Source organism: Akebia trifoliata, chromosome 5, assembly GCF_017979445.1.
Source record: "Akebia trifoliata isolate Shusen 1 chromosome 5, ASM1797944v1, whole genome shotgun sequence".
Lineage (NCBI taxonomy): Eukaryota > Viridiplantae > Streptophyta > Magnoliopsida > Ranunculales > Lardizabalaceae > Akebia > Akebia trifoliata.
The window spans coordinates 12,958,551-12,985,274 of record NC_141379.1 but is presented as its reverse complement, the minus strand read 5'-3'; the positions used below and the strand labels follow the sequence as shown (position 1 = coordinate 12,985,274).

At 33.3% G+C, this 26,724-nt stretch overlaps 1 protein-coding gene and 1 long non-coding RNA gene across 5 annotated transcripts; one reads left to right on the top strand and one right to left on the bottom strand.

Moving 5' to 3' along the window:
- Positions 1-808: 808 nt before the first annotated feature.
- Positions 809-4,357, top strand: LOC147401506 (uncharacterized). The gene is made up of 6 exons (XR_015178540.1): positions 809-1,085; positions 1,609-1,747; positions 2,957-3,010; positions 3,763-3,842; positions 3,933-4,053; positions 4,209-4,357. It is a non-coding gene; the product is annotated as an uncharacterized LOC147401506 (long non-coding RNA).
- LOC147401505 (cytochrome P450 CYP736A12-like) lies at positions 1,783-11,493 on the bottom strand. Of its 4 annotated transcripts, XR_015178539.1 has the most exons (4): positions 10,739-11,493; positions 4,702-5,515; positions 2,447-2,496; positions 1,788-1,939 (listed from the first exon to the last, which is right to left on the bottom strand). XR_015178539.1 is itself a non-coding variant. In XM_086442816.1 (3 exons), exons 1-2 carry the CDS (start codon positions 11,432-11,434, stop codon positions 4,703-4,705), a joined length of 1,509 nt encoding a protein of 502 aa, XP_086298942.1. In that variant the 5' UTR covers positions 11,435-11,493; the 3' UTR covers positions 1,783-1,939; position 4,702. The 4 variants fall into 4 exon arrangements, 3 of the variants coding, with proteins under 3 accessions (XP_086298942.1, XP_086298941.1, XP_086298940.1); XM_086442816.1 differs by lacking the exon at positions 2,447-2,496 and having other exon boundaries at positions 1,783-1,939; XM_086442815.1 differs by lacking the exon at positions 1,788-1,939 and having other exon boundaries at positions 2,359-2,496.
- Positions 11,494-26,724: the final 15,231 nt, after the last annotated feature.

Here is a 26,724-nt window from a genome sequence, read left to right as displayed (position 1 = left end):
TTGTCTTTATTGATGTTTTATTTGAGATTATTACTTTCAATTTAGTTATTAATAATAAAATTTTACATAGTGCTCTTTATAACTAACATCGTTGTTATACCATGGTAGATATATATACATCTTGTGCATATGTAATGAGGATAAAGTTTTGTCGTGGGAATACGGTTAAAGTATTCATGAGGATAGCTCGGGGTAGATGCACTTGGGCAATGCATTGTCAAAACCCTCATTCTGATAGGATGTTGATGCTTTCACATGGCGATTGTTGTAATATTCAGAGTGATACATTCAATATGTGAAGTTTGACGAATTTAGATAATGTACATTAGTGATTGCATGAGGAGTGTACATTATCTCTCGATACTCTTTAAAACTACTGTGAAGATAAATTCTCAATTCATTGATGTTCTAGTTTTGTGACCACTATCTTGGTGCCGACTCCAAGGAGTGCTAAAGTATTCATGATCCACTATTGGCATTGTCATTAAGATTAGGTAAAAGTTAAGGTAGTAACTAATTGTCTTAGCCAATGATTTTCTAAAACTAAGAGTAGCCACTCAATCTTTTATATATATATATATTTATTGGACTAAGTGAGAGATTGTTGGAATTTTAATCAAAACTATTTATTATTTTGAATTTTTTTTAAATTAAAATATTCTTTTGTGGTCCAATTAAATACTAGTTTTTAAAGGGATTGAATTGTTATTGGCTAAAGACATTAAGGATCAAGTTGAAAATATTTTCTTGCATTAAAAGAAATTTCCATCGAATAGGTTGTTGTGGTTTCCTAAATGGAATAGAGTTCTTACCTTCCTAGAGTTCTTTCCAATTTGGTGATGGGGTGGAATTGGAAATGCAAACTCTTTAAAGAGGGAAGTGGTAGCCGTCCCCTACCTTAGACAATTGTGTGTAGATCCCATCTATTTGGTCATACAAAGATAGAGGTAAAGCATCATAGATTCAGGTTTGCTCTATATACAGGGTTAGAGTTCATCTTGGAGTTTTGGATCAATAGGTTTTAAAGGGTTTTGCCGATTGGTTATTTCTACAAGCTTTGGATCTGGTTTTCATTGGTTGTTGAGGTATGACAGTTATTCTTTTAAGAACTTCTGAGTAGGTTCTTTGGCTAATAGATTTTGATTGCCTTTGAAAGTTAAAATCTATTTTGAGGGTTTAGAAAATTATACAGTAATTTCTTACTTAATGGTTATTGTTTCTGTTTTCTAGTTATATCTGAACAATAAGGAAAATAAAATTTTCCGAAACTTTATTCAAAGATCTGAATTTAAGCTTAGTGGTTAAACAACTTGACAAAAGATTGCTATAATTTTGTTTATATTGAACTTGAAGTATTAAAAGCTTCATGTATTAAGCCCTTTGGGATTTATGTTTAGTATGATTTCGTTATGTAATGGAAAGCATCATTGACAAGCCAGATATTTGATAGTATAGAAAAGGCTTCCCATCCTCGTTTATTTTTTAGTATAATGATCTTTAGATTCCCATCCATTTCTTCTTCTTCCTTAACTTTTTTAATAAAAATTGTTTTCCATTTTTGGTAAAACACAAGATTAAATATGCTTACCTTTCTAGCTGTTTTTTCAGGGACTGGTTATACTGATCTTTCAACCAGCAGAAGACACTCGTATTAGTACCAAGAAAATGAACAAAGATGGGGCTTTAGAGAATGTGGAAGCCATATTTGCCGTTCATGTATCGATAAGTAAATCCACTGGACTCACAGGTTAGTCCTTCCAAAGAAATTTCATATTTATTATGCCTTTAAAGGGTTTCTCAGGTATAGTTCAATTGTCTTTATGGCTAGAAAAATAAATAAATGAGCATAAAACACAACAAGATTTGCATGGTTTGGCAGTGTGCCTGCTTTCATGGATGTGCATATACATACTCGCAATCCAAAATGCCGTAATTACCCCTGCGAACAATAATGGTGAGCAAACCACCAATTAGATTCAAGACATCTATCACATTAGAAAGCATTTGAATTTTGGAAACATCATTGCATTTTTTAGTGATCATGATCCTTCTATGGGGTTTTAGAACATAACTCCTACTTTGTGATGTAAAACAAATGTGATGGCTTGCCGTTCTATATCAACTAGCTTTTGTTAAACTTCATTTTACAACCTTAACAGTGGTAGATTTCAATTTTATTGACAGATATAATCCTTCTATTGTAAAATCAAGAATCTTCATAATATAAAGTCTTTACACTTAACATGAATTGGTCACACTAAGTTGAGAACCAAAAGCATGGTCTAATTTTTAAAACCTTAACAGTAATATTTATTTTTTTTCATTTATTAAATTTATTCTAGACATGGATAATTGGAATGTATTTTTATGGTCGTATGGGTATCACATGGTCTGAAACACAAATTTAATGACAAATATAATGCGAACATGAAAATACCAATCATACATATGATCAATGGCTTCCACAGTAGTAGTTCTGTTAACCCTCATATGGTCCTACACAAAAACAGGGATCAGAACCACTTGAATACTTTAATATATGCTTTTACACACAATTCCTTTGATACACTTGAAACAGAAATTAAAGACATGATGCACAAGGCTACCAATGGTTGACATGATCAATACTAGTTTTGTTAGCCCTTTCGATGGTCCTATACCAATATAAGGATCAGATCCACAATTTGAAGGCATTATATTTGAAAGGGAGGTTTCAGCTCTTTTCTAGGCCATGATATTTGTTCTACCTATGCTTTTTTATATTTTTAATCTTTTTGTAGCCTGAAGATCTTCTCCTTGATTTCCAAGGAAAATTGAAAATTTCTGATTTTGTAGTCAATGCATTGCCTCAACAAGTAAGCACGGTTACCTTTTATAACACACTATGCTACACCAGAAAGTTATACTATTTACCCGAGCATTCCTTAATGTTGTTTTTTATCATATTTGTACGCAGGGAGTTGGACTTCTTGATACAACACGTGGAACTCCAAATTATGTTGTGCCTGAGGTACCTAAATTTTTAAGCACCCTCAAGATGATGTGAACATTTGATATTGTTTACTGTTTCTTACCAGGATTACAAATACCAGCTAATGTGTTTCTTCTTTTTCTCCTTGTGCAATTTAGTTTTTTTTTCACTAAATTTCTAGTCCATACTGCGGTAATTGTTTGTTGTATAGTTAAAGATGAGGCATTTCAACCTAAGAAATAATTTTATATTATATAGTTTCTGCACTAAACGTAATGAACATTTTGCACCTAATAGATCTCGTGAATGAAAAATCAATCTGATTAGACAATCTTAGCCATCAATAATTTGTGATCTTAAATACAATTTAATACTTTTATTGAGACCAATACTTGTTAGATAGTAATTAGGAAATTATCTGACAATGTTTTGCAGAATCATAAAAGTAAGTAAGAATGGAAAAGAGTCACGCCTCTGATCTTCATTTAAGAGGTTAAGCTTAAATGCAGATTATTTGTGCTTTTATACCACCTCTTTTAAGATTCTCCCTGCATATTGTTGTGAGTTTTATTGCCACCCCATTTTGATTTTGTTAAAGTGGTTTTAAATTTTTGATCATTGTAAAATAATTTTTACAAGTGAATATTATTATTAATACTCTTAGAATTTGATTTGCTCTAATATTGTCATTTGTGGCAGCATTCCATTTGAAAGATTGTGCAATATTCTTAAGTTTCTGGTTTCACTGCTATCACAATGACAAATGATAAACATCTATTGTTGTCAACTAGGGTTGCTTGTCAGGGCTTTGCAAATACTATAAGGTTACTTTTGTTTAGGGATGCATACCAAGCGAGACAAGATAAAGAATGTAATCTACTCGGGCATTGTCTCATCTAAATATTGTACCTTTTCTTTTCAGTAGTTCAATTTGTATTGAAAAATCATTTTCCTTTTATAGAGTTGGGTGGCTAAAGTGGAGGACACTTCAAAAGTACCGTCTGATTTTTCCATATTATATTTGAGAAAAAGAATTGTTGTTGCCATGGTTGAGGAAGAACATGGAAATTCAGAAAATGCAGGTAAATACAACTACTTCATTACTGTAAGAATTATATGCATTGGTTTTCTATCTAACAATGAAAACTACTAGATGTACAAATAAGTATGAGACGAAGAGTTATTTTCATTCATTTATTGTTAATCTTTCAAAATGATTTACTTTGTATTACAACAGAGGGTGGTTCCAAGAATCCAAGGAAGCACATCTGCAATGGACTACCTCAACTTCAGTTTCCATCCCACCCGATCAACCTTTCAATTTAATGGAGACCATGCAAATGTTATCTTGGTGTAAACATTGTGTTGTTTGTGGAAGAGCTTATATTGGGAATGAGCTTCAAATGATTAATGGAAAATCTCTTTCGAAAGATACATACAAGGTTATCATTGATGTCGTTGAAAATTGAGATGTTGAACTGCCTAGACAAGATAGTTATCATTCGACATTGGGTGAAGTTCGAACAGGATCATATGTTGCATGGTGTCAAACCTTTATTGTATTCATCGATTAGTTTGTGATTTGGTTTGTACTCATTTTAAGTCTTGACACATGGGAATTCTCCAAATATCTATTAGTTCAGCTAGCATATGGGATGATAGTCCTACAAATTTCCAACAAAAAGAAACAGAATCCCAAGAAAACATGTCTTTTTCCCATAAATACTTACTTCAACCATTGATGACGTGTAAGCGATAAGTTGGTATAGCATGTAAATGAGTAGCTCTTTGCACCGTAAGTCCAAACTTCTCTTTCATATCCAGCTCACTAGGAGACACACCATCTGGAAGCTCCCAATCAAAGCAATGCACCAACTGAGCAACGACTAATCTAACAGTCGTCAGTCCCAATTCCAATCCGGGGCATCCTCTTCTTCCTGACCCGAATGGTATCAGTTCGAAATCATTTCCTCTAACATCTATATTCTTACCATTGAACCTCTCTGGAATGAAATCTTCGGCATTATCCGACCACACATCAGGGTCTCTTCCGATTGCCCAAGCATTTATGATCAACCGAGACTTCTTCGGCACATAGAATCCGTTGATCATTATGTCTTCTGTAGACTCATGAGGAAGGAGCAATGGTGCCACTGGATGAAGTCTCAATGTTTCCTTCACCACCATTTCCAAGTACTCCAAGTTCGCCAAATCTGTTTCCTCTACCATACGACCTAACCCAATCACACTTGCTAACTCTTGTTGGACTTTTTTCATCACTTTTGGGTGCCTTAGGAGTTCTGATAAGGCCCATTCGATGGCAGTAGTTGATGTGTCCATCGCTCCTGCGAGCATATCCAAGATGATTGCCTTGATGTTGTCTCGATCCAGTTGTTCTTCATTAGATTCCATTAAGGATAACATTACATGCACGAAGTCCTTGTGGTGTTCTTTTCCTTCTGTATCTCGTGCATGCTCATCGATGATCTTCTCTAGCATTCCATCCATGACCTTGCTAATAGCCTTCATGCGCCGAGTCAATCCCTACAGTCAATCACATATATTCACTTGTTATAAAGATTTTCATTAGAAAAACATTCAAAATAAAGAATGATATATAACTTGGCGGGTGGAGGGGGGAGGGGGGTTGATTCCTATTGTAGATCTTGATTCCTAAATCTCATTATGGATTGTCATATTCATATTATGGGAAGTAATTTTCAGAATTCATTTGACTACACTTTCTAAAACCCAATTTTACAATCTAATATTAGAATCTCGTTTGGTTACCGCTATTCCTGAAAATTAATCTTACAGAAATTTTATTTAATCACATGTTGAGGTTGAAAATGAGAGAAAATATTTATTACAGAGCTGAAGATGATATTAAGGGACAAAATAAAAATAAAAAATCAAAGGTCTTTTGCAAGACGCTGAAGACTTAAGGCATAGAAGCTGTTTCTTATTAATTTCCAATAATAATAATTATTATTATTATTTAAAACTTGCAAGTTCCAAGCAAGGGCTTAAGTACAAAATTAACACAAACGGATTATGTGCAAAAAATAGGAGAAACTACTTCAGAACCTTTTGTGATTGATCTCCACGTTTTTCTATTACTGATTATGCAAAATATTGATGCATACTCCAAACCAAACAATGCATTGAATTCTAGATTCTAATTCAGAGCAAGAAATTAAAATCCAAATCAAAAGCCACATAGTGATAAATGTCTTATAATCACCATAGGTGTATCGTACACTCATATGTATTGAAGGTCATAGGGGGTAATTTTGGTATTTTGAGAATTGAGATTCGGGTATTATACTTAGCAATTCGGTGTACAACAAAAAAATCATTAAGGGATTAATTCAGGTATGATTTACAATATACATCCAATAATCCATTTAAGAATTCGGCCACAAAGATGGAGAACAGGAACAAAAAAAAAACGAAGCATATGAGAGTGGTAATTCTGATATATAAGAAATCAAGCATAGAACTTAATTTCTTTATAAGAAACTAATAAAGAATTAGAAGTTTTGATCAAATCAACTTGACTAAGAGGCATGTAAATGCTTCTTTAAGATAGTCTAAGCCTCCTGTTTGTGCACACTATTTCAAGGATTCAACCTAGCCTAGATTTGATCCTGTTTCTCTACAAGTTTGCATTACTTGATAGGAACTTCTACCTCACATTTTTAGGATACCCAAAATAAAAAAGAAGAAAAAAGAAAAGTTCTCACAAAGAGTGGAGTGAAAATTGATTTTTGAAAGAAAAAATTGAGAGATATGAGAAATGAGTGAGATACGAAAACTAATGGGGTTAGGGGTTTATGTAATGGTGGAGATGAGTTTGGAGAAATATATCACAATTAATTAATACATATCCCACAAATCCTTTCAATTAAGGTGCATTGTACATGTATTTATTAAATACATGTCTCAAAATACCTTCCAACCTTAAGTTCATCTCTAAATTCATTCATCTATAATTAATGAATGAAATTTGATTTATAAACCAACATAAATGTCATGAACCTTGATCAATGCACCTAAGTCCATTAACTTAGGTTCATGAATTTAAATTTGGACTAGATACAATGAACCTTTTGATTCATTTTTACACACCATACATCTCTTTTGAAAGAAATTTAAAACTCAATTGAATATTCTATAAATTTGTTTAGTTAAATAAAAGCCAATACGATATAATTCTATTTCAACACTCAAGAAAACTTTTTCACAAGTATGGTGCTCTAAGAGACCGATTGCCTTGCCCCTGCTAGTCGGGTCTACGCGTCCAGAAGCTCATCATCAAAAACAAAAACAAAAACAAAAAAATCTTCATCACACCATATCCACATATTCAAGAAACTCCCAATCATTTCAAGGTTTGTTATCTTTGTATGTTGTGTTTCAAAACCATCACCATTAGCGTTCTTATTTGAATTCACCCTTTAGCAAATCAAGACCTTTAACATTTAAATACTGTTCATTTTCATTGATAGATTGATGAGCTATATGATTATGATCGACTTAAGATAAGAAACAAATCTTTTGCACATAATCACAAGAAAACAATTGAAATCTTATATAAGTCTCCTACATGTAAAGTATGCTTGATACTAGTTATACATATGTTTTTCAAATATTTAAACCTTATAAAGTTCTTCAAATAAAAATAAATAAATAAACATGCTTGGATACATATTTATCAGACATTTTAATCTTCAGTCTAAAATAAAATAGAATGAATTTAAAACGAAGAGTAGATGAATTTTTTTATGAGTTAACTGTGGCACAAATCATAAATGCAAAACACATACTCTCTTACTTAACTAAGCTTTTAAAACTCTTTTTCAAAAAAATCTAGGGACGAAAACAAAGAATAGACATAAAAGTTGATATCTTATCGAACACTGGTTAGCGATTGTATAATGGTAAAGCCTTGAACCATAGAGGGAGAATAATGAATATATTACCATGTGAAATTGAGATAGAAAAAAAGTTATAAAAAAAATAAGGGTTACTACTATTCTACTCCTCTTTACAATTTTTTTTTATTGATTTCCTTAATTCGAGAAAAAAAAATTTTAAAAAGTAAAAAAATCGCTAATTTTTCCAACAAGTTGAATTGGTAGGAAGTTTTAATCATTTTGTGTGCCATTTGAAAAATTCGGATATTATTATTCACGAACTCTTCAGAGAATTGCTAACAATACTTGTTATTTTTAGTTTTAAAACCAATCAAGTAGAGTCAACTTGCTTGGATTTCAAGATAGCTCGGTTCGAACATGACATAATCAACTCATCAAGTCAACTTGGCCGAATCAGATTGAAAAGGAAAACTGATGAATTTATTTGTTTATTTATATTATTTTCGTGGAAAATATACAAAAAGATATTTTTTATTAGGACATTTAGCTTAAAACTTCCATAGGTTTCTGGCAATGGCCAAAAATGACCATTTTTTTTAATACTCAAAATAAGTCTATTTGCTACAGTAACTCATGTTTTTGGATGAAAATACCCTCACCTATAATTTCTCTAGTAAACTCTTAAAAAATAATCTTCTAAATTATAACTTCCTCCCCCTTAACATTTTATACCATAGAGACAGTGGGTGAGAGATCCATTCTCTACCAAATAGGCTCTAGATTTGAAGAATCATAATGACCTTTGTAGATTTACGCACACTCGTTTTCGATTCTTGATCTATTAAAGATTTTCACCGAAGACAATCAATTTCTCCTTTATTTCTATCATTTTTTAAAATCATTTATATATTCTTATAATCTTGATACATTTCTTGTCCATAATTATCTAAATGGAAAATAGTAATAATTGTTATTTTTATTTCAAGGAATATTTAAGGTTTTGTTCATAAAAGTTACTTAATGTCGAACCTCAAAGCCGGAATGTATTATAGGGTCGAGGCTCAACGGTACCTATTGTTAAGGTTTGACACTGTGGACATTTTTCACTTACAGAACTTCTATTGGCATCAAGCCAAATCGAACCTTTGTAAAGCCAGCAAAGTACTCTCACTCACTCTCACTACCTCAATTCACATTATTTTTTTACCTAACTCTTACATGTTTATAACCTTCAACTTACATGAACTGAGCTATTAATGTGAGCTCATCTATTAGTCATGTTGGGTCTGCCGCTCAGTTGAAAGCTATGAAACAAGTCCATGGTAGTTCAAAACTAGAATTGGCACAAGATCGTGAAGTGGCCGCGAGGTTTGACTATAGGTATCATTGAGTCTCGACACTATAATACATTCTAACGCCTAGGTTCAATATTGGGTAAATTTTATGAACAAAATTGTAAAAAAATTGTGAAATCAATTTTTTTTGCTACCATTTTTCATTTTTATAACTATGAACGAGAAATATATCACTATTATAAGAATATATAAATGATTTTAGAAAATGAAATAAATAAAGAAAAGCTACAAGGTCACTTTTGTTCCTCAAATCTATAGCCTATTTGGTGAACTTCAATGACTTTTTGATAGGTTTTAGTGGAGAGACATAACTCTTTCTATTTTGATGGTATAACATGTTGAGAGGGAGGTAGTTACAATTTAAAATATTATTTTTAAGGGTTTATTAGAGAAATTGTAAGTGATGGTATTTCTATCCAAAAACATGAGTTACTATAGCAAATAACCCTATTTTGAGTATTAAAAAAAGGTGGATCTTTTTTCCCATTACCATGAAACATGTGCAGTTGTGTATCCCAAAGGAAAAATCTACCGTTCTTGCACATGCCAGGTCAGTGAGTTTTTTAGTTAGTCGGTCAGAGTTGAGTTTGAAAATCATTACACTTATCATAAACCTATGGAATTTTTAGGCTAAATGTCCTTGTTATTAATATACTATAAACTATACTTGTTTATAAGAAAATACCATCTAATATTCAAACCTGACAAATTAGAGCAATAGAATTATTAATCCTACAACCGTTGTAGCTTGGTTTTACACCATTGAATATGATAGCTAGGACTTTCATATAAGCTAAATGATGGAGAGAATTGTAATCTTCCCTGAGACTATATTAATAATTGATATAAATAAAAATGTTTGAGGATCCAAGAGTCATTTTTCGCTCACATGCGCATGGACTCATCAGTGCTTGCCACGTCAAGTATACAAGGGTAGTTTTGTAACTAACAAGGGGTACTTTTGTAAATTAAAAATATACCTAGATAAATGTTGTTGGTGGATCAAAGGTTTATATGAGCTCGGTGAGCAATTTTTTTGTAGTGCTGATTTTCTAACTAAGAAAGTCTTCATTGGATCAATACTTGGCTAACTAGAAAGACGTGCAGTTGTGTATCCCGAGGAAAAGATTTACGATTCTGTGTCCATGCCCTCTTCAGCCAAGTATTGACCGAATGAAGACTTTCTACTTAGAAAATCATTATTCAATTTTTTTAGGATCCAATGACTCGTGAAAGAACAGATGACACTACAATAGTGGTGAAAACATGAAATTAAATGGTCTGAACTTTTTTTCTAGGCATAGGTACCATAGGGATATGTATTATTGGGATACATATAAATCCCAAGCCGATTTCATTGAGTTAATTATGGGTTGAGTCACGTCTAAATCCAATAGAACTAAACTCGACCAAGTTTCGAGTGATTCAAAATTGAAACTGTAATCCTTACTATTTCATGATTTCATCTAGTCTTAATCTAAGAAAATACATCTTATTGATACTACATCATAATCTAAGAGAAGAAATTGTACCTGAAGGTCAAGTGCCCCAATATAAGGGACATAATCAGCCAGATTGAAAGCTCCCGTCATCCTCATTGCCTCTTCGATCACTGGTTTGAAATTGAACCTATCCTTACTGGTCATCCCAAGGACCATCTTGTAAGTGATCTCCTCGATTACCAATCCCACTTTAGCACTAACATCAACAATCCTACGATCCTCAGTCACACCCTTCAGCAACTCCACAAGATGGTCTACCTCCTCTCCTCTCATCGACCTGAATGAATCATTCTTCGATTTACTTAAAAGGTGAATGGTGCACAATTTGCGAATATTTCTCCAATAAGGTCCATATGGGGCCAAACCCATGCCTTTGGTTCCATAAGACATGTACTCAGAGGATTGAGCTTTGGGTCGATTAGCAAAGATGATGTCGTGGGTCTTGAGGAACGACTCGGCTACTTTTGGGGACGAGACAACAATGGTTGGAACGATTCCGAGTCGAATGTACATGATCGGACCGTACTTCTTGGACAGGCTATAGAGGGTGTGGTGAGGGAGAGTGCCAAGCATGTGAAGGTTGCCAAGAACAGGCCATGCCCAGGGCCCAGGAGGTAGCGGATGACCATTTCTAGGATCTTTGGGTTTCAGTGAGCGTAGGACATATATGAACGATAAGAGCCCAGGAAGGACTGCAAACATGAAAATAAAAATAAAAGAAGACATTGGTGTCGGAAGCTGGAATGGTTCGGGAAGGGAGAAGAACAAAAATTTCCTATCTACCTATCCTCTACTTATAGGGGGCGGTTCATGGGACAAATGTAAAAACATATGTAAAAACAATGGTATTTCTAAATATGGGTTAGAGGTTTTTGATTGAGTTGATTTTTTGTGAGGATAGTCACTATGATGAGAAGATCATGCTCACAAAAAATTAGCTCAATCTAAAACTTCTAAATTCATCAAAAGTGATTTACAAATTATTGGCAAAAAATCGACAGTCCACATTCTAAGTCACTTTTAATGGGTTAGAAGTTTCAGATTGGATTGATTTTTTTTTTCCGGATGATCTTCCCATCATAGAGATCATCCTCACAAAAAATCAGCTCAATCCAAAACTTTTAACTCATATTTTGAAAATTTATTATTATTCACCAAAGCACATTTAAAAATTGGACAAATCCAAAGTCCCCATTGGCAAACCCAATGGAAGATCACTGACCAGTTTTATCTACAGGAATGAGACCCATACAAAGAAGGGTCCCACTAAAAGGATCATTTCTAAACACTGCAGTGTCCACTACGTGACAAAAGTATGAGTAATATACAGGGTTTCGCTAAATATACAGCTGGGATGGGAAGAAAACAAAAAGAAGACATTGGTGTTGGAAGCTGGAAAAGTTTGGGTGGGGAGAAGTACAAAAATTTCCTATCTACCATGTGCTCTACTCATATGCATATTTACTTTTGTTTTGTATGACACCTCCTGCTTTCCCAACTCATCCATGCCAAGTTACTCAGTTATGGTTACAATTTTTTATCCAATGTGATTTTGGGTAAGTTTATTCATAGTTATTTAATGCAAATTTTTAAAGGGTGGGTTATGGAAGTGTCATATTCCATCAAAATATCCAAGTTTAAAATGATAAATTTACAATAAGGTATAGTTAACCCAAAATTAAGGTTCCTCCATTCTCCTCATGATGAGATTTATATATCAGATTAGAATATCCGCTTGAAATTTAGATACAAATCAGATACGGAAATGGATATGATTAACAAAATTTGTAAACAATTGCATACAAAAATGTCTGGATATAATGCTAGATATGGATCTGGAGATATGCGTCCTCTAACCTCACTACAACCAATTTGTTGTCAACCCTACCTAAATTCATACCCTTGCCTTCAACCTCTTGCCAACCAAAAATCATCCTGGACCAAGATGACATGTCTGGGTTGTCTTGGTATTGTTTGTGATCGAGATACTTGTCAAAAGATGTTAATGCTACTTTTTGTCAAAATTCTATTTTCTTGAATCTCTTCTAAAATTCTCTTTCTTAAACAAAATAATAAAAAATAAATAAAAACAATGAAAAGATAGAAATCCAACCTCAAACAAGTTGAGGTACACCACGTGAAAAAAGGGTAAATTCGACATGACTATCTTAAACACTACGTGAAAAAAAGTTAAACTTAATGGACCTTGACGTCGAATTTACCCTTTTTTCATGTAGTGGCATAGATAATCTTGAGTGGAAAACAATTTACTTCTGTATCTTTAAAGAAAAATCAAGCATTTTTTCTTTTTTCTTGACCATCAAAGAACATATTTGATAATAATCTCTAGGCAAATGGGAAAGAGCAAGAATCGTATAATATGACTTGCCAGGTGGCTTACTCAATCGACTTTCTAATGAAACAAGTTTGGGAACCTTATCATAGAGTGCCTTGGGATACATGGTTGCACTTTCCCATAAAAAGTTGTATCACGAGGGAACCGTATATAGTGAGGCGTATAGATCTATAATTCCCAAATTTGTCTACATTGGGAGTGGATTGAGTATGCTGCATGGCGAGTCATATTTTCAGGACTATAAGAACAAATCAAGAGACACATGACTTACGTGATCAACTTGGATGCCTAAGCCGGCTAGGAGCATCTTATTATTCACCAAAGCACATAGGAAACTATATTTAAAAATTGGACAAATCCAAGGTCCCCATTGGCAAACCCAATGGAAGATCACTGACCAGTTTATCTAGGAGAATGAGACCCATAGAAAGTAGAGTCCCAATAAAAGGATCGTTTCTAAACACTAGGAATGTGGGTTGGCTTAATATACAGCTGGGATGGGAAGAAAACAAAAGATTTTGTACAGATACGTTTCCACAGTCGATAATAATGTCCATTTAAAGTTAAGAGAAATATATACTAATTAATGTAAGATAGTGATATAATAAGCTTGGCGTGACTTACACGGCACCAAGGACTCAAATAAGTAAAGAAATATACCTCACGGCTCACGTAGTCATGAAAATCCTTGTCGATTATTTATTTTTATAGGGATAGGCTAGTAAGTAATATAATAGTGAAAAAGTCCAAAGTTGTGTTTGTTTCCTTTGAAAAATGATCAGCATATTCGATTTTTGTTATTTTGAAAAGATATATGTAAAGTTGCAAAACTATACACTACATAGAAAAAGCGAAAAAAGAAAAAAAGAAAAAAGAAAAGGGCTAAATTGGACGGACCTTGACGTACGTTAAATTTACCATTTTTTAAAATAGTGATACATGTGTCATGTGATGATTCTAAGTCCCATCTCTTAAATTTTTTGCAATAACCCTCCCTTGACACATGACAGCAATGTTTTTAAATTGATGACATGCATGTCATGGTGTATATTTAAAAGAGAAATTTTCTAAATCGTGATCAAATTTTGACAAAATTTCGATTCCAACTCACTATTCATTTTAATTCACAAAATGTATTAAGTGATATCACAGTTTTTTTCAAATGACTATCTCGCAGCTATAAAGTAGCTAGATCGGTGATTTTTTTTTTTTTCAAAGTGACAATTTCGCTAATTAATGACACTAATTTCAAGGCATTTCGGAGGTGTGGGACCATGAGGGGTATTTTCATCATTTTGTTAATTTCTATTTTGCAATATGATTCTTTCAAAGTTTAAACATCGCACTATCTCAACATTGTGATGTTTCTAAGTCATTGAAATATGTATTGATCCTAAGTGTACGCACTTGCTAAGTCAAGTATAAATATGGGTGATCCTAGGCGTGTGTAATTTTTAAATTACGTATTTCAAAGAGAAAAAGAATAAAGAAGAAACTAAAAAAGAAAATGATAGGACTAAGAAGGGATTGAATGGTGATCTTTCCCAAGCCTTGGCTCTTGCACAGTTGATCCAATTATTCTGAATTAGTTAGAAGGTTGAAACTTACTCTATAATAAATCGAATATCTAATGTTTTTAAGTTAGAATTACTATTTCTTAAAGGTCAATTCAAATATGAGTTTTGTCATAGAGAAATAAAAATTGAGACTTTATACCAAGTATTACTTCCAAATGACTAACAAATCTTAAAAGAACGTGTCATTTTAAATATAAATTTGATTTTGACTATTGTTACTTCAAAAGTTGTTTCAAATTTTGTGGGTATATTCTCTACAAACCTTCATGAGTCAAACTCGTCCATTAGGGGTAACTTACTAGTTTAAGAGCTTATTGCATTCAGTAAATGCAATCAAAATGCCTGTAAAAGTAACAATTTATTTTCTAAGTGAATAGAAAAAAGATAAATTTGAGGGTGTAATCAGTGTTTCAAAACACTAATTTATTCACATTTTTCCTAGGTATTTATCTTGATTTCCATTCTTATTTCATTAGATTAGGTAAATAATCATGCTAAGCCTCTAATTATCTCATTACATGTTCTACCATGTTAAATAGGCTTAATTTCATAAAATTATCGACTTCTTCTTGTATCTTTGCAATGACCATAGGCTACATTCCCTCCATTAATTAGAGGAAAAAACATATGAGGAAGCTTCTAATTCTATGTTTATGTTTTATAATTATTGGGATCTCTTAGAGTGTAATACCCTGAATTTTTAACTCGTAATTCAAAAAAATCAAATGGTAATATTTTGAGAAAAATTCTAAAATAGGAACTTAGGGTAAAATACTCGAATTTCGTTATGTTTATTTTCAAGGAAATCGAGTTTGCCATTAGATTTAAAAATGTTGAAATATATACTTTAGCCTGTAAACAAGTAAGAATTCGAGTTCGGATTAAAAGGTTATAAAATTCTCAAATTTTGTGTTGAGTAAAACTTAAAATAGTGAAATTTTTGTTAGAGTGAGAATCAGGAAAATTTGACATCACCATTAAGTCCACAATGAAAAATTATTCAAAATAGAATATTCATTTGTTATTTTCCGAGTCCGATTGGTCAAGTCACCATCGAAAATAAAAATGAGTAGAAAATACCAAAATACCCTCCAACTTTTGTTATTAAAGAACTTAACCCTTCTTTTGCTTCATTTTCTCCTCTCTAACTTACAAAGAACCAGCCCATTTTCCAACCCAAGGGTTTTGACCCATTCTCGGCAAGATCCCTCGCAACCAAGTCTATGTTAATCGTTGACGAAAAAGGAAAAGTCGTCGGCATCGACAAGCTCCACGTTCTCACCCCATTCAACCTTTATTTTCTTTTCTTTCTCTTGGCCCCTCACCAAAGACAACATGTGGGTTCCATTCTACCACTTGGAGTCTCATCCAATTTGAAGAAGAGTAGTCCATCGTCGTTGAAAGAGGAATGACACTTTCATTGAGGGTTTCACGACCAACCCCATCGTTGGCACCCATGTTCACCCAATTTCAAATTTTTGCACTGTCGATCTTTAATTTCCAAGCTAGCCCATTGTGTCCAACAACCACAACTTGTAAGGGACTCTCAATTCTTATTAGTAGCCGTAAATTTCAAAAATGTGCATTTAGATTTTTAACAAAACTTGTTGTTTGCTTTTAAATCATAAAATGTGCTTCGTTTATTTTAAAAATAACGTTAAGACCCTCATAGTTTGATGTGTTTTCATATTTTTTAACATTTATTCATGGGTGGGTTTGCAGGATCGAAGAACGAGCGAAACATCCTAAAAAATAATGAAAAATTGTAAATTCGCGTGGTCTGAAAGTTTTTGACGATTCTATCAAGCCTTGGCCACGATGCCACCATGTTTGAACTTTTTTTTTAGAAACTGCACCATGATTTTACCTTGAACTTCCCTTCACTTGTACATGCATTTCAACCATCTATTTCATTAAAAATATTTAAGTAAATGTCTTTTTTAATTTTTACTTTTCATTTAATTTAAGTTCTTTATTGAAATTAAGGTTTTACCCCCCCCCCATTTCGGAACAATTGGAATGGTTTCAAAATCTAAAATTGAAAGGATCAAAATCTGAATTTTTTTTTATTTTAAGAACAAAATGTAAATTTTGACGTTTTTGTCCACTTTTCAAAAATGAATATCTTTTGCATTTATACTTTAGCTTGTAAGCACGCTTAAATGCGAATCTGGATATAAAAGTTACAAAATCCTCGATTACCGAGTCGGATCAGGCTAAAATAGTGATTTTTTTCTAAATTAAGAATTATTAATATTAGATTACACCATTGGGTTTGTAACGAAAAAATATTGAATATGGACTATTTATTTGTCATTTTTTGAGATCAGAAAGTCGAATTATCGTCAAAAACGAAAACGACATTAATTTTAGGGGTCACCTCAGGCTAAAAAATGTACATTTTTGTTAGAGATAGAATTTATAGAAATTGAATACATCATTAGATCCGGAACGAAAAATTAGACAAAATAGAGTATTCATTTGTCAGTTTTGGAGTCCGGATGGCTAAATTATCGTCGATCAAAATAATTGGTAAAATACCGATTTTGTCCCAAATTTTTATATAAATAAAATTTTAATTCTTTTTTTTTTCACTTCGTCTTCTCCAACCCGTCCAACAACAACCCATTTTTAAAAAAAAAAAAAAAAAATTTCTTCGATCTTCTACCTCAGATTCCTCGCAAAGGGTTCACTGTCGACAACCGACGCAGAAAGGAGAAACATCCGCAGCCTCGACATCTACAAAACCCACTCAAATTCCTTCCGTTTTCTCGTCTTTTTCACCCCGTATTGTCAAAAATCAGCCGTACGTATATACGGGAATTTCGAAACTTCGACCTCGGATTTCATCCGTTTCAGGGTCAAATCGTCCTTCGCCGTAGAAGGGAGAAAGGACGACGATATCGAGATCTTCGAAACCACCAGGCCGATTTTGAAAATCAATCGTCTTGATGTATGAGTTACCTCGATTTTCACGCTGTTCGCCTCGATTTTCATGCACATGTTTCAATTCCTTCGCATAGAGATTGTAAGAAACTCTCAATTTCTATTAGTAATCGTAGATTATGAAAATTACATTTAAAATTTTATTAAAAATTTGAGATGAGTTTCCGAAAATATAGAATTCAATTTGTTATTTCAAATTCACGTCTGAACTTGCATATTTGATATGTTTAATTGTATCTTATAACAAATTACACATGGGTAGGATGTTTCATCGGGTTATTTTTGTCAGTTGGGTCCTGTGCACCGCTCGGACCCCATTTTAATATAAGTTTTGTACATTTTCAAGGTTTTTGATAAAAATGAACTTCATAGTTAGAAAAATGATTTATTATTCAATTAACTCATATTGAGTTAATGAATATCAGAAAGTGGATATTTTATTTGAGAGATTGAAAACTGTAAAATTTGAAAAAAAAAGGGAAAAAGGGTATAAAACGATAAAATGTCAGAGCCACACCCGAGGAGTGATGTCTGCATTTTACATTGTTGTGTTGTGTGTAGGTTGGTGAATGGATATCCAAGGATAAGGTTACTGGTTGCATGTTTATTTACTTTCTGTTAGCGCGAGGCGCTGTTTACTTTTTCGTTCTGTTATATATTTTAGGCCGATTGGCCACACTTGCATGGTAGGAAACTGGATATCCATTCTCAACCTTGTATTGTTAATTTCTTTTTTGTTTTCAAATGAAAATAATATATATATATATATATATATATATATATATGTCGCTATTTTGTAAGTTGTTAAAGAGTTTGTGAATGCCTGAAGGGATAGTGCATCATATCATCCGGAGTACTGTACTATCCTAGGATGTACGGTAGGGACCACCAAACTCATACGTGGTATGGGACGCGTATGAGAGTGGAGTCACAACTGGAATCCGGGTTTATTCGTCTCTATTTTTACTAATGAACTTGTAATGTAAAGGTGGTCGTATACGAATGATTTTTATATTTGAGAATCACATGCACACCTGATAGGCATAGACGAAGATGATTAGTCAATGATCACTAACAATCTATAGTAGTCGAACGTTCTGACACATCGAAAAGAGACCCATTGGTTATGGTCACGTCAAACGGCCAGCCTGAGCCAGATAAATGGTCAACCAAACTTTGTAAATGCAGCAACCGCCCACAAAATCATGAACTAAAAGCCAGTAAAGAATTGTAACATCATGTCTCGACTGGGAGCGATCCAGTCGTGAATCCCAACTCTCTAATTCCACTACTCCACCATGTGTTTTATGCATATGTTGTCTTATTTTAATATATAAAATGAAATGCAAGTTTAATGTCTTCATTTGATCAATTAGATTTGTATAAAAAGAAAATGCTATAGTGAGTACTGTTGGTTGATGTAATATCAGTTTTAAAATGTTTAGTTGCTTATCCCTGACTATATGTACCAGTTAATCGTAGTTTCTTTTATAAAATTTTACATATTTTAAAATGATTTAGTATGCTTATTCGTTCATGTTAGAAAAGGTTATTGGCAGAAATTGTGTTTTTCCTTACTAGGTAACCATTGTTACTACTCTTTCCTTATCTATTTTTTAGTTTCAGATTTGAAGATTGGCGAGGCAGGTATAGAGCACAAGTGAGAATCATCTGGTGGGTCAGATAGACAACCAAAATTCATCACTTGATGAGTATTGGGGTTATAGCCCCTAGTTGTGTTAATTTGTCCAAGACTATTATGAATTTTGTCTTAAGTGTTAGGACTTCTGTTAGAGTGAGGATGTTTGTATAATTCTGTGTTTTGTTATCCTTCCGTATTCTGATTTATTGTTCGTTATTAGATGTATGTAGGCTTCTGCTATGGTTATATTTTGTATATATATATATATATATATATATATATATATATATGCAGGATTGTATATCGTTTATTAGGTGCAGATTGAATCGCCTTGGAATGCTAACATAAAAAAAAGAGACCATACTGAAATTTTGAGGTGTCACCTAGTACCTTGAGATTTGACATGGGGATTTATGTTAGCGTTTGGCGGGACGCCACAGACTTTTTGCTAAAGTAAGAATTTTTAAGATTCGATCATACCATTGAGTTTGTAATAAAAAATTATTGAACATGGATTATTTACTTGTCATTTTTGTAGTCCAAAAAGTGGAATTATCGTCAAAAATGAAAATGACTTCAATTTTAGGGTCACATTAGGCCATAAATGTAAATTTTTATTAGAGATATAATTTCTAGAAATTGACCACACCATTAAATCCAGAATAAAAAATTAGACGAAATAGAGTATTCATTCGTCACTTTTAGAGTCCGGATGATCAAGTTATCGTTGATCGAAACAATAGGCAAAATATCGATTTCGTCCCAAGATTTATATAAATAAATTTTTTTTTCAATATGCACTTTCATTTTAAATGACCCAAACTAGCCAATGGAATTTTTTTTAAAAAAGAAATTTATTTTTTTTTCAAATTTTCAAACTCAGATCCCTCGTGAACGGGCCGTTGTTGACTTCCGTCGTAGAAAGGAAAAAGGTTCACAGCCTCGACATCTACAAAACCCACCCAAGATCTCTTTGTTTCATCTTCTCTTTCACCCCATATCATAAAAAATCAGCCGTATATATATACGGGAGTTTTGAAACTCTGACTTCAGATTTTGCCTATTTTAAGGTCAAACCAGCCTCCATCGTAGAAGTGAAAAAGGACGACGGCATTAAAATTTTCAAAACCATCGGGTCAGATTCAAAAATCAACCACTTCAAAATTTAATGTATCTCGATTTTCGTATCATTCGTCTCGATTTTCTCGCACACGCTTTATTCCCATCGCCTAGAGATAGTAAGGAACTCTCAATTTTTATTAGTAATCGTAGATTACGAAAATTACATTTTGGATTTTATTAAAAATTTGTTATGTGTTTCCAAAAATATAAAATTTAATTGGTTATTTCAAATTCTCGTCAGAACTTACATATTTGATATGTTTAATTGTATTTTATAACAAATTATACGTGGGTAGGATATTTCATCGGATTTTTTCCGTCAGTTGGGTCCTATGCATCGCTCGGACTCTGTTTTGATAAAAGTTTTATAATTTTTTAATGTTATTGATAAAAATGAATTTCATAGTTGAAAAAATTATTTAATATTCAATGAACTCATATTGAGTTCATGAATATCAGAAAGTGGATATTTTGTTTAAGAGATTGAAAACTGTTAAAATCAGAAAAAGGAAAAAAGAGCATGAAACGGTAAAATGTCAGAGTCACACCCAAGGGGTGATGTCTGCATTTTACATTGTTGTGTTGTGTATAGGTTGGTGAACGGATATCCAAGGATAATGTTACTATTTGCATGTTTATTTACTTTCTGTTAGCGCGATGCGCTGCTTACTTTTTAGTTAAGTTATTTATTTTAGGCCTGATGACTACAGTTGTATTATAGGAAACTGGATATCCATTATCAACCTTGTATTGTTAATTTCTCTTTTATTTTCAAATGAAAATTATATATATATATATATATATATATATATAGTTATTTTATGACCTGTTAAAGAGTCTATGAATGCATGAAGAGATAGTGCATCATATCATCCGGAGTGGTGTAATATCTTGGGATGTACGGTAGGGACCACCAAGCTCAAACGTGGTATGGGACGCGTATGAGAGTGGAGTCACAACTAGAATCCAGGTTCATTCCTCTCTATCTTTACTAGTGAACTTGTAATGTAAAGGTGGCCGTATACGAATAGTTTGTATTTGTGGGAATCACATGCACGCCTGATAGGCATAGACAAAGATGATTAGTTAGTGATCACTAACAATCTATAGTAGTCGAACGTTCTGACACATCGAAAAGAAATCCATTGCTTACGTTCACGTCAAATGGTCAGCCTGAGCCGTATAAATGGTCAACCAAATATGGTAAGTGCAGCGACCGACCACAAAATCAGGAACTAAAAGTCAGTAAAGAATATGAAACATCATGTCCCGACTAGGAGCGATCCAGTCATGAATTCCAACTCTTTAATTCCAATACTCCACCATTGTGTATTATGCATATGTTGCCTTATTTTGATATATAAAATGAAATGCATATTTAATGTTTTCATTTAATTAATTAGATTCGTATATAAAGAAAATGCTATAGTAAGTACTTTTGATTGATGTAATGTCAATTTTAAAATGTTTAGTTGATAATCCCTGATCATATGTACCAGTTTATCGTAGTTTCTTCTGTAAAACTTTTTATTATTAAAATGATTCAGTATACTTATTCGTTCATGTTAGGAGGGGTTATTGGCAGAAATTATTTGTTTCCCTACTGGGTAACTATTGTTACTCACCCTTTCCTTCTTTATTTTTTTAGTCTCAAATCCAAAGCTTGGCGAGGCTGGTGTAGAAAATGAGTGAGAATTATCTAGTGGGTCCGATAGACAGCCAGAGTCCATCACTTGGTGAGTATTGGGGTTATACCCCCTTAATAGTGCCGATTTGTCCAAGAGTATTATAGATTTTTTTATGATCGATAGGACTTTTATTAGAGTGAGAAATTTTTATATAATCCCGTGTATAAATTTCTTCTTCCGTACTCTGATCTATCGTACGTTATTGGATGTATATAGGCTTCCGCTAGTATTATATTTTTGTATGTATATATGTGGGATTGTATGTCATTTATCAGGTGCAGGTTTAAAGCCTTGGAATGCTAACATAAATAGAGGAAACCATGCTGAAATTTTAAGGTGCCACCTAGTACCTCGAGATCTGACATGGGGATTTGTATTAGCGTTTGGCGGGGCGCCACAATATCATTGATAATTTTTGTCCTACCTAATAGGGTCAAAAGTCATGGTTGACACAGACCATACTGCATTGAAGTATCTTCTATCTAAGAAGGATGCTAAAGTAAGGTTAATCTATTTGATTTTACTTTTGCATGAGTTTGATATCAAGATATGAGATAAAAATGGTGTAGAAAATATCATCGCAGTTCATTTGTTTATGATAGTTATTGAGTCATCTGAAATAATCTTTGCCCATCTCTAAGTCCTTTCCTTATGAGAAACATATGCAAATCTCTCATTCAAACGCTCTATGGTATGCTAATATTGTCAACTACCTAGGTATAGGTCAATTGCTAGTCTCATGAACTAGACAAGAGAAACTTCATCTCCTTTCATAAACCAAATGGTATTTCTAGGATGAGGCTTAGTTATTTTAGTATTTTTCGACTAAATCATTAGACTTTGTAATTCAACTTGTGTGATTTCATTTGGCTTACAATATTTTGTGATGCCCACAAGTTTAGCAAATCTTGTAATTAATGTCGGAGACTAGGAAAAATCTTTAAGATAAATGAAATACCTCAGAATCCTATCTTGATCATCAAGATTTTTTATGTTTGAGTAATATATTTTAAGAAACCCTTTCCTTTCTTTCAGGGTTACCAGTACATTACTTTGTTGTTGATTGCACATCAAAATGGGTTAAAGATGTAGGGTGTAGGAAAAATGATTACAAGATGGTGATAAGTTTTGTTAAGGAGATGATCTTTGCAAGATTCAATATTCTTAAAGCTATCGTAAGGGACGGTGATTTGCATTTTTGCAATAATTTTTTAGCAACATTGATGAGGAAATACCTCAAAACACATAAGGTTGCCACATTTTACCACCCACAAATGAGTAGGCAAGTGGAGATTTCTAAAAGAAAAATCAAGACCATCTTAGAAAAAATTGTTAATCTTTCAAGGAAATACTGGTTTTTTCGATTGATTGATTCATTATGGACCTATAAAACTACATTCAAGACACTAATAGGGATGTCTTCCTATCGATTAGGTTTTGACAAGGCCTTTCATCTCCCTGTTGAGCTTGAAAATCGTTCTTATTTTGTGATCAAACACCTTTGATTTTGATAAAGCTAATGAGAATCGTAAGTTACAACTTGACAAATTAGAAACGACTAGAAAATGACTCTTACAATTGTGCTAAACGTTACAAAGAGGGTTCCAAATTTTTTCACGATCGACACATTCTTAGAAAGAATTTCTTCTAAGATCAAAGAGTTTTGTTATATGACAATAAACTCTACTTTTTATAGGAAAACTCAAGTCTCGTTGAACTGGCTCATATTTTAACCAAACAGTTTACCCCTGTGGTGTTGTTAAAGTATTTAATCCTTAGGACGGATCCACCTTCAAAGTAAAAGGCCATGCTCTCAAACATTTTCTCAAGTATATACCGCAAGAGGAAGTACTTTTCCTTGATGATCATGTTTGTCAAGATTAACTTAGTTTTCGTCTAGTTGAATATGTTAAACTTAGCCCTTTGAGGAGGCAACCCACTCTTATTATTTTGTTTCAATAGTTTAGTAGATTTTAGATGCATAATGTAGTACTTTACTTCTGTTGGCCTAGAACTTGGCTATTTTTCTCACTGGGAATAGTTACTGATTTGGAACCAAAGTGGTAGGTTCAAATGGCAAAACCATAATTAGTCTTATATGTTTAGGGTTGCAAAACACTTAGTAGAAAGAAATTGTCTACCTAATGATAGGTTTCCACCTTAGTAGCCCTCTTCTAATAGTTACCAACAAATTGGGATGGCATAACCGATGTACTCAAGCTCCACATGCTTAAAAGTGACAAGTTGAGCCTTAGAACGTTTAGCGATACTTGTAACTACCATTCCATCCAAATCTTAGGATCTTCATTTTTTTATTTATTTCGTCTCATTGCAATTGTACATGATGTAAGTTGAAGCTAATAGTGTGTATGTTTTTCTGACATAGCTTAGGAACCATTTACCTAAATGTTATATGTCAAGTTGGGCCCACATCATAAATCACGAGGAATTAGGAATGGAATGAAGACGAGTCAAAAAAATCAACCAAACCACTATGCAAGTAATGAAGAACCAAAATCGATATCCAAATCGTTATGGCATTTGGCCCAAATCACTATATAGCAATACAACAATTTCAATTTCTGAGTTTGCTTGAAAAATACATTTGTAATTTCTCTCGTTTTGGATGAAACCCTACTCATTATGTACATGTTATTTTTTTAGCAAATCAGAGAGAAAAAATATTGACTTTGTAAGTCCTTTCCTTCTACGTTTTCTACAAATAAAGGAAAGGGACTCTTGTTAATGGGGATGACTGAAAGCGCCCTCGATCCGCGGGGTGCGCGGACCCGCTTTTGACCCTTGAGGTTTGGGAGTCGCCACCTAGTTATTACGGTCTAGGAACCAATCAATGACTCTAAACGGATAAAAACTAATCTAAAACAAAAAAAAAACTGAGTTCGGGGATCATGTTACGGGATTGGAAGGTGTTAGGCACCAACCCCGCCCGGCCAAAGCCGGTCTCTACTAAATTCCCAAGTAAATTACATTGCTAAAACCTAGATAAAAAATAAATTAAAAAAAAAATACCTTTCCGATGCAAGGACTTTGTTCCCTCAGATCTGACAAAAAGAGCTCCTTGTACCGTGCTCCCTTGCTTCGTTCTGTTTCCGGATTTGTCTTTGGATCTCCGAGGCAAGGTATCTCCTTGTTTTTGAATCTGAACTCTTCAAGTTCGTTGCGGATTTGGGGGTGTTTTTAGAAGGCTTTTGGGTGTTTTCTAGACTAAAATTGAAGGGGGGATGTTAGCTAAGGAGTTGGGGCTCCAAAACTAGGGTTTTAGGGGGGCTAGGGGAGCTTCTAGACCTACTTCTCTTAGGGTTTATGATTTGATACGAAAATAGGGTGTGAGCACCTCTATTTATAGATGTTTTTAGGGGTTGATTTGGATAGAGTTAGTGTTTAATTAGAGATCTTTTAATTAGAGTTGTGTTTTAATTTGACTTGTTTTTGGTAGAATTGTGTTTTAATTAGAATTGTTTTAGGTAGAATTATTTTTAAGTTAGAACTCTATTAGATAGAGTTATTAATCAATTATAATTCTTTATGACTTTTGGTCTTATTTGATTGACTTTTAATGTTTTGACTTTAGTCTTAATTGATTGACTTTAAATATCTTGACTTTAGTCTTGCTTAATTGACTTTAATTTTGACTTCAGTCTCACTTGATTGACTTTAATACCTTGACTTCAGTCTTGCTTGATTTACTTTTGGTTTTTGGAAACCCCCCTCATTATTTCTTTAATTCTTTGGACCCCCAAATGGAGGGGTCCTTAAAGAAATATCCCACGAACCCTCAACGATTTTGCCTGAGAGTCCGATTAATCGATTTTTTTGGTTCAAAATTTTAAATTAATTTCATTAATGTTTAAATTTAATTATTTAATATTTTATTTATTAATTTCGAATTTTTTAATTATGAAAATTGTGAAATTACCGTTTTGCCCCCGGAGAGGACTTTTCACGTTTTAAGTCGGTTTTTAATGTTCTAGGATGTTTTAGAATCGATTTTTCGTAAGGAATTCAATGAGAATGTTGGTTTGTGTCATTTATAAACATTTTTATGTGAAATGATTGTGAACTTTACGAGGGGCATTTTCGTAATTTTGTCAAATCCTGTTAAAATTGGGAAAATGATTTATTTGGTTTCGATTTGTTGTTTATGTGTTTGAGAGAGTTTTCCTAAGCGTAACGTAGGCTCTAGGGTTGTTTTGATGTCAGGGGTATTTTGGTAATTTGGTAATTTTTAGTGATTTTTATCGTGAAGTTTCTTCTGGTTTGCAAGATGATGATTTCTATGTTTCTGGGGTCGTTTTCCTAGCGTAGCGTAGTTTCTAAGGTTTTGTCAGTTCGAGATACCTCATCTGGATTTCTGAAACAAATCTGGTAACAAAGTAAAACAATGGAATACACATCCATCATTGGGAATCCTTGCGATCGGGTTGACGAGTTGATTAATCAGGCGGATGCAAAAATGGGGTGTCTACAGATGCCCCTCTTTGGCAGAGGGTTGAAGCAAACTAGATAGCAAATCTATTTTGGTAGAGTAGTGCGATATCTGAATGCCAAAGCTAGTGACGGTTCATTTTGCAGCCTGATTTAGCAATTCGTCAAGGTGTTCGGATCCTTGAGGGTAAAGCTCTCCCCGAATTAAAAGGTTGTCAGGTCCTTGAGCGCAAACTCTC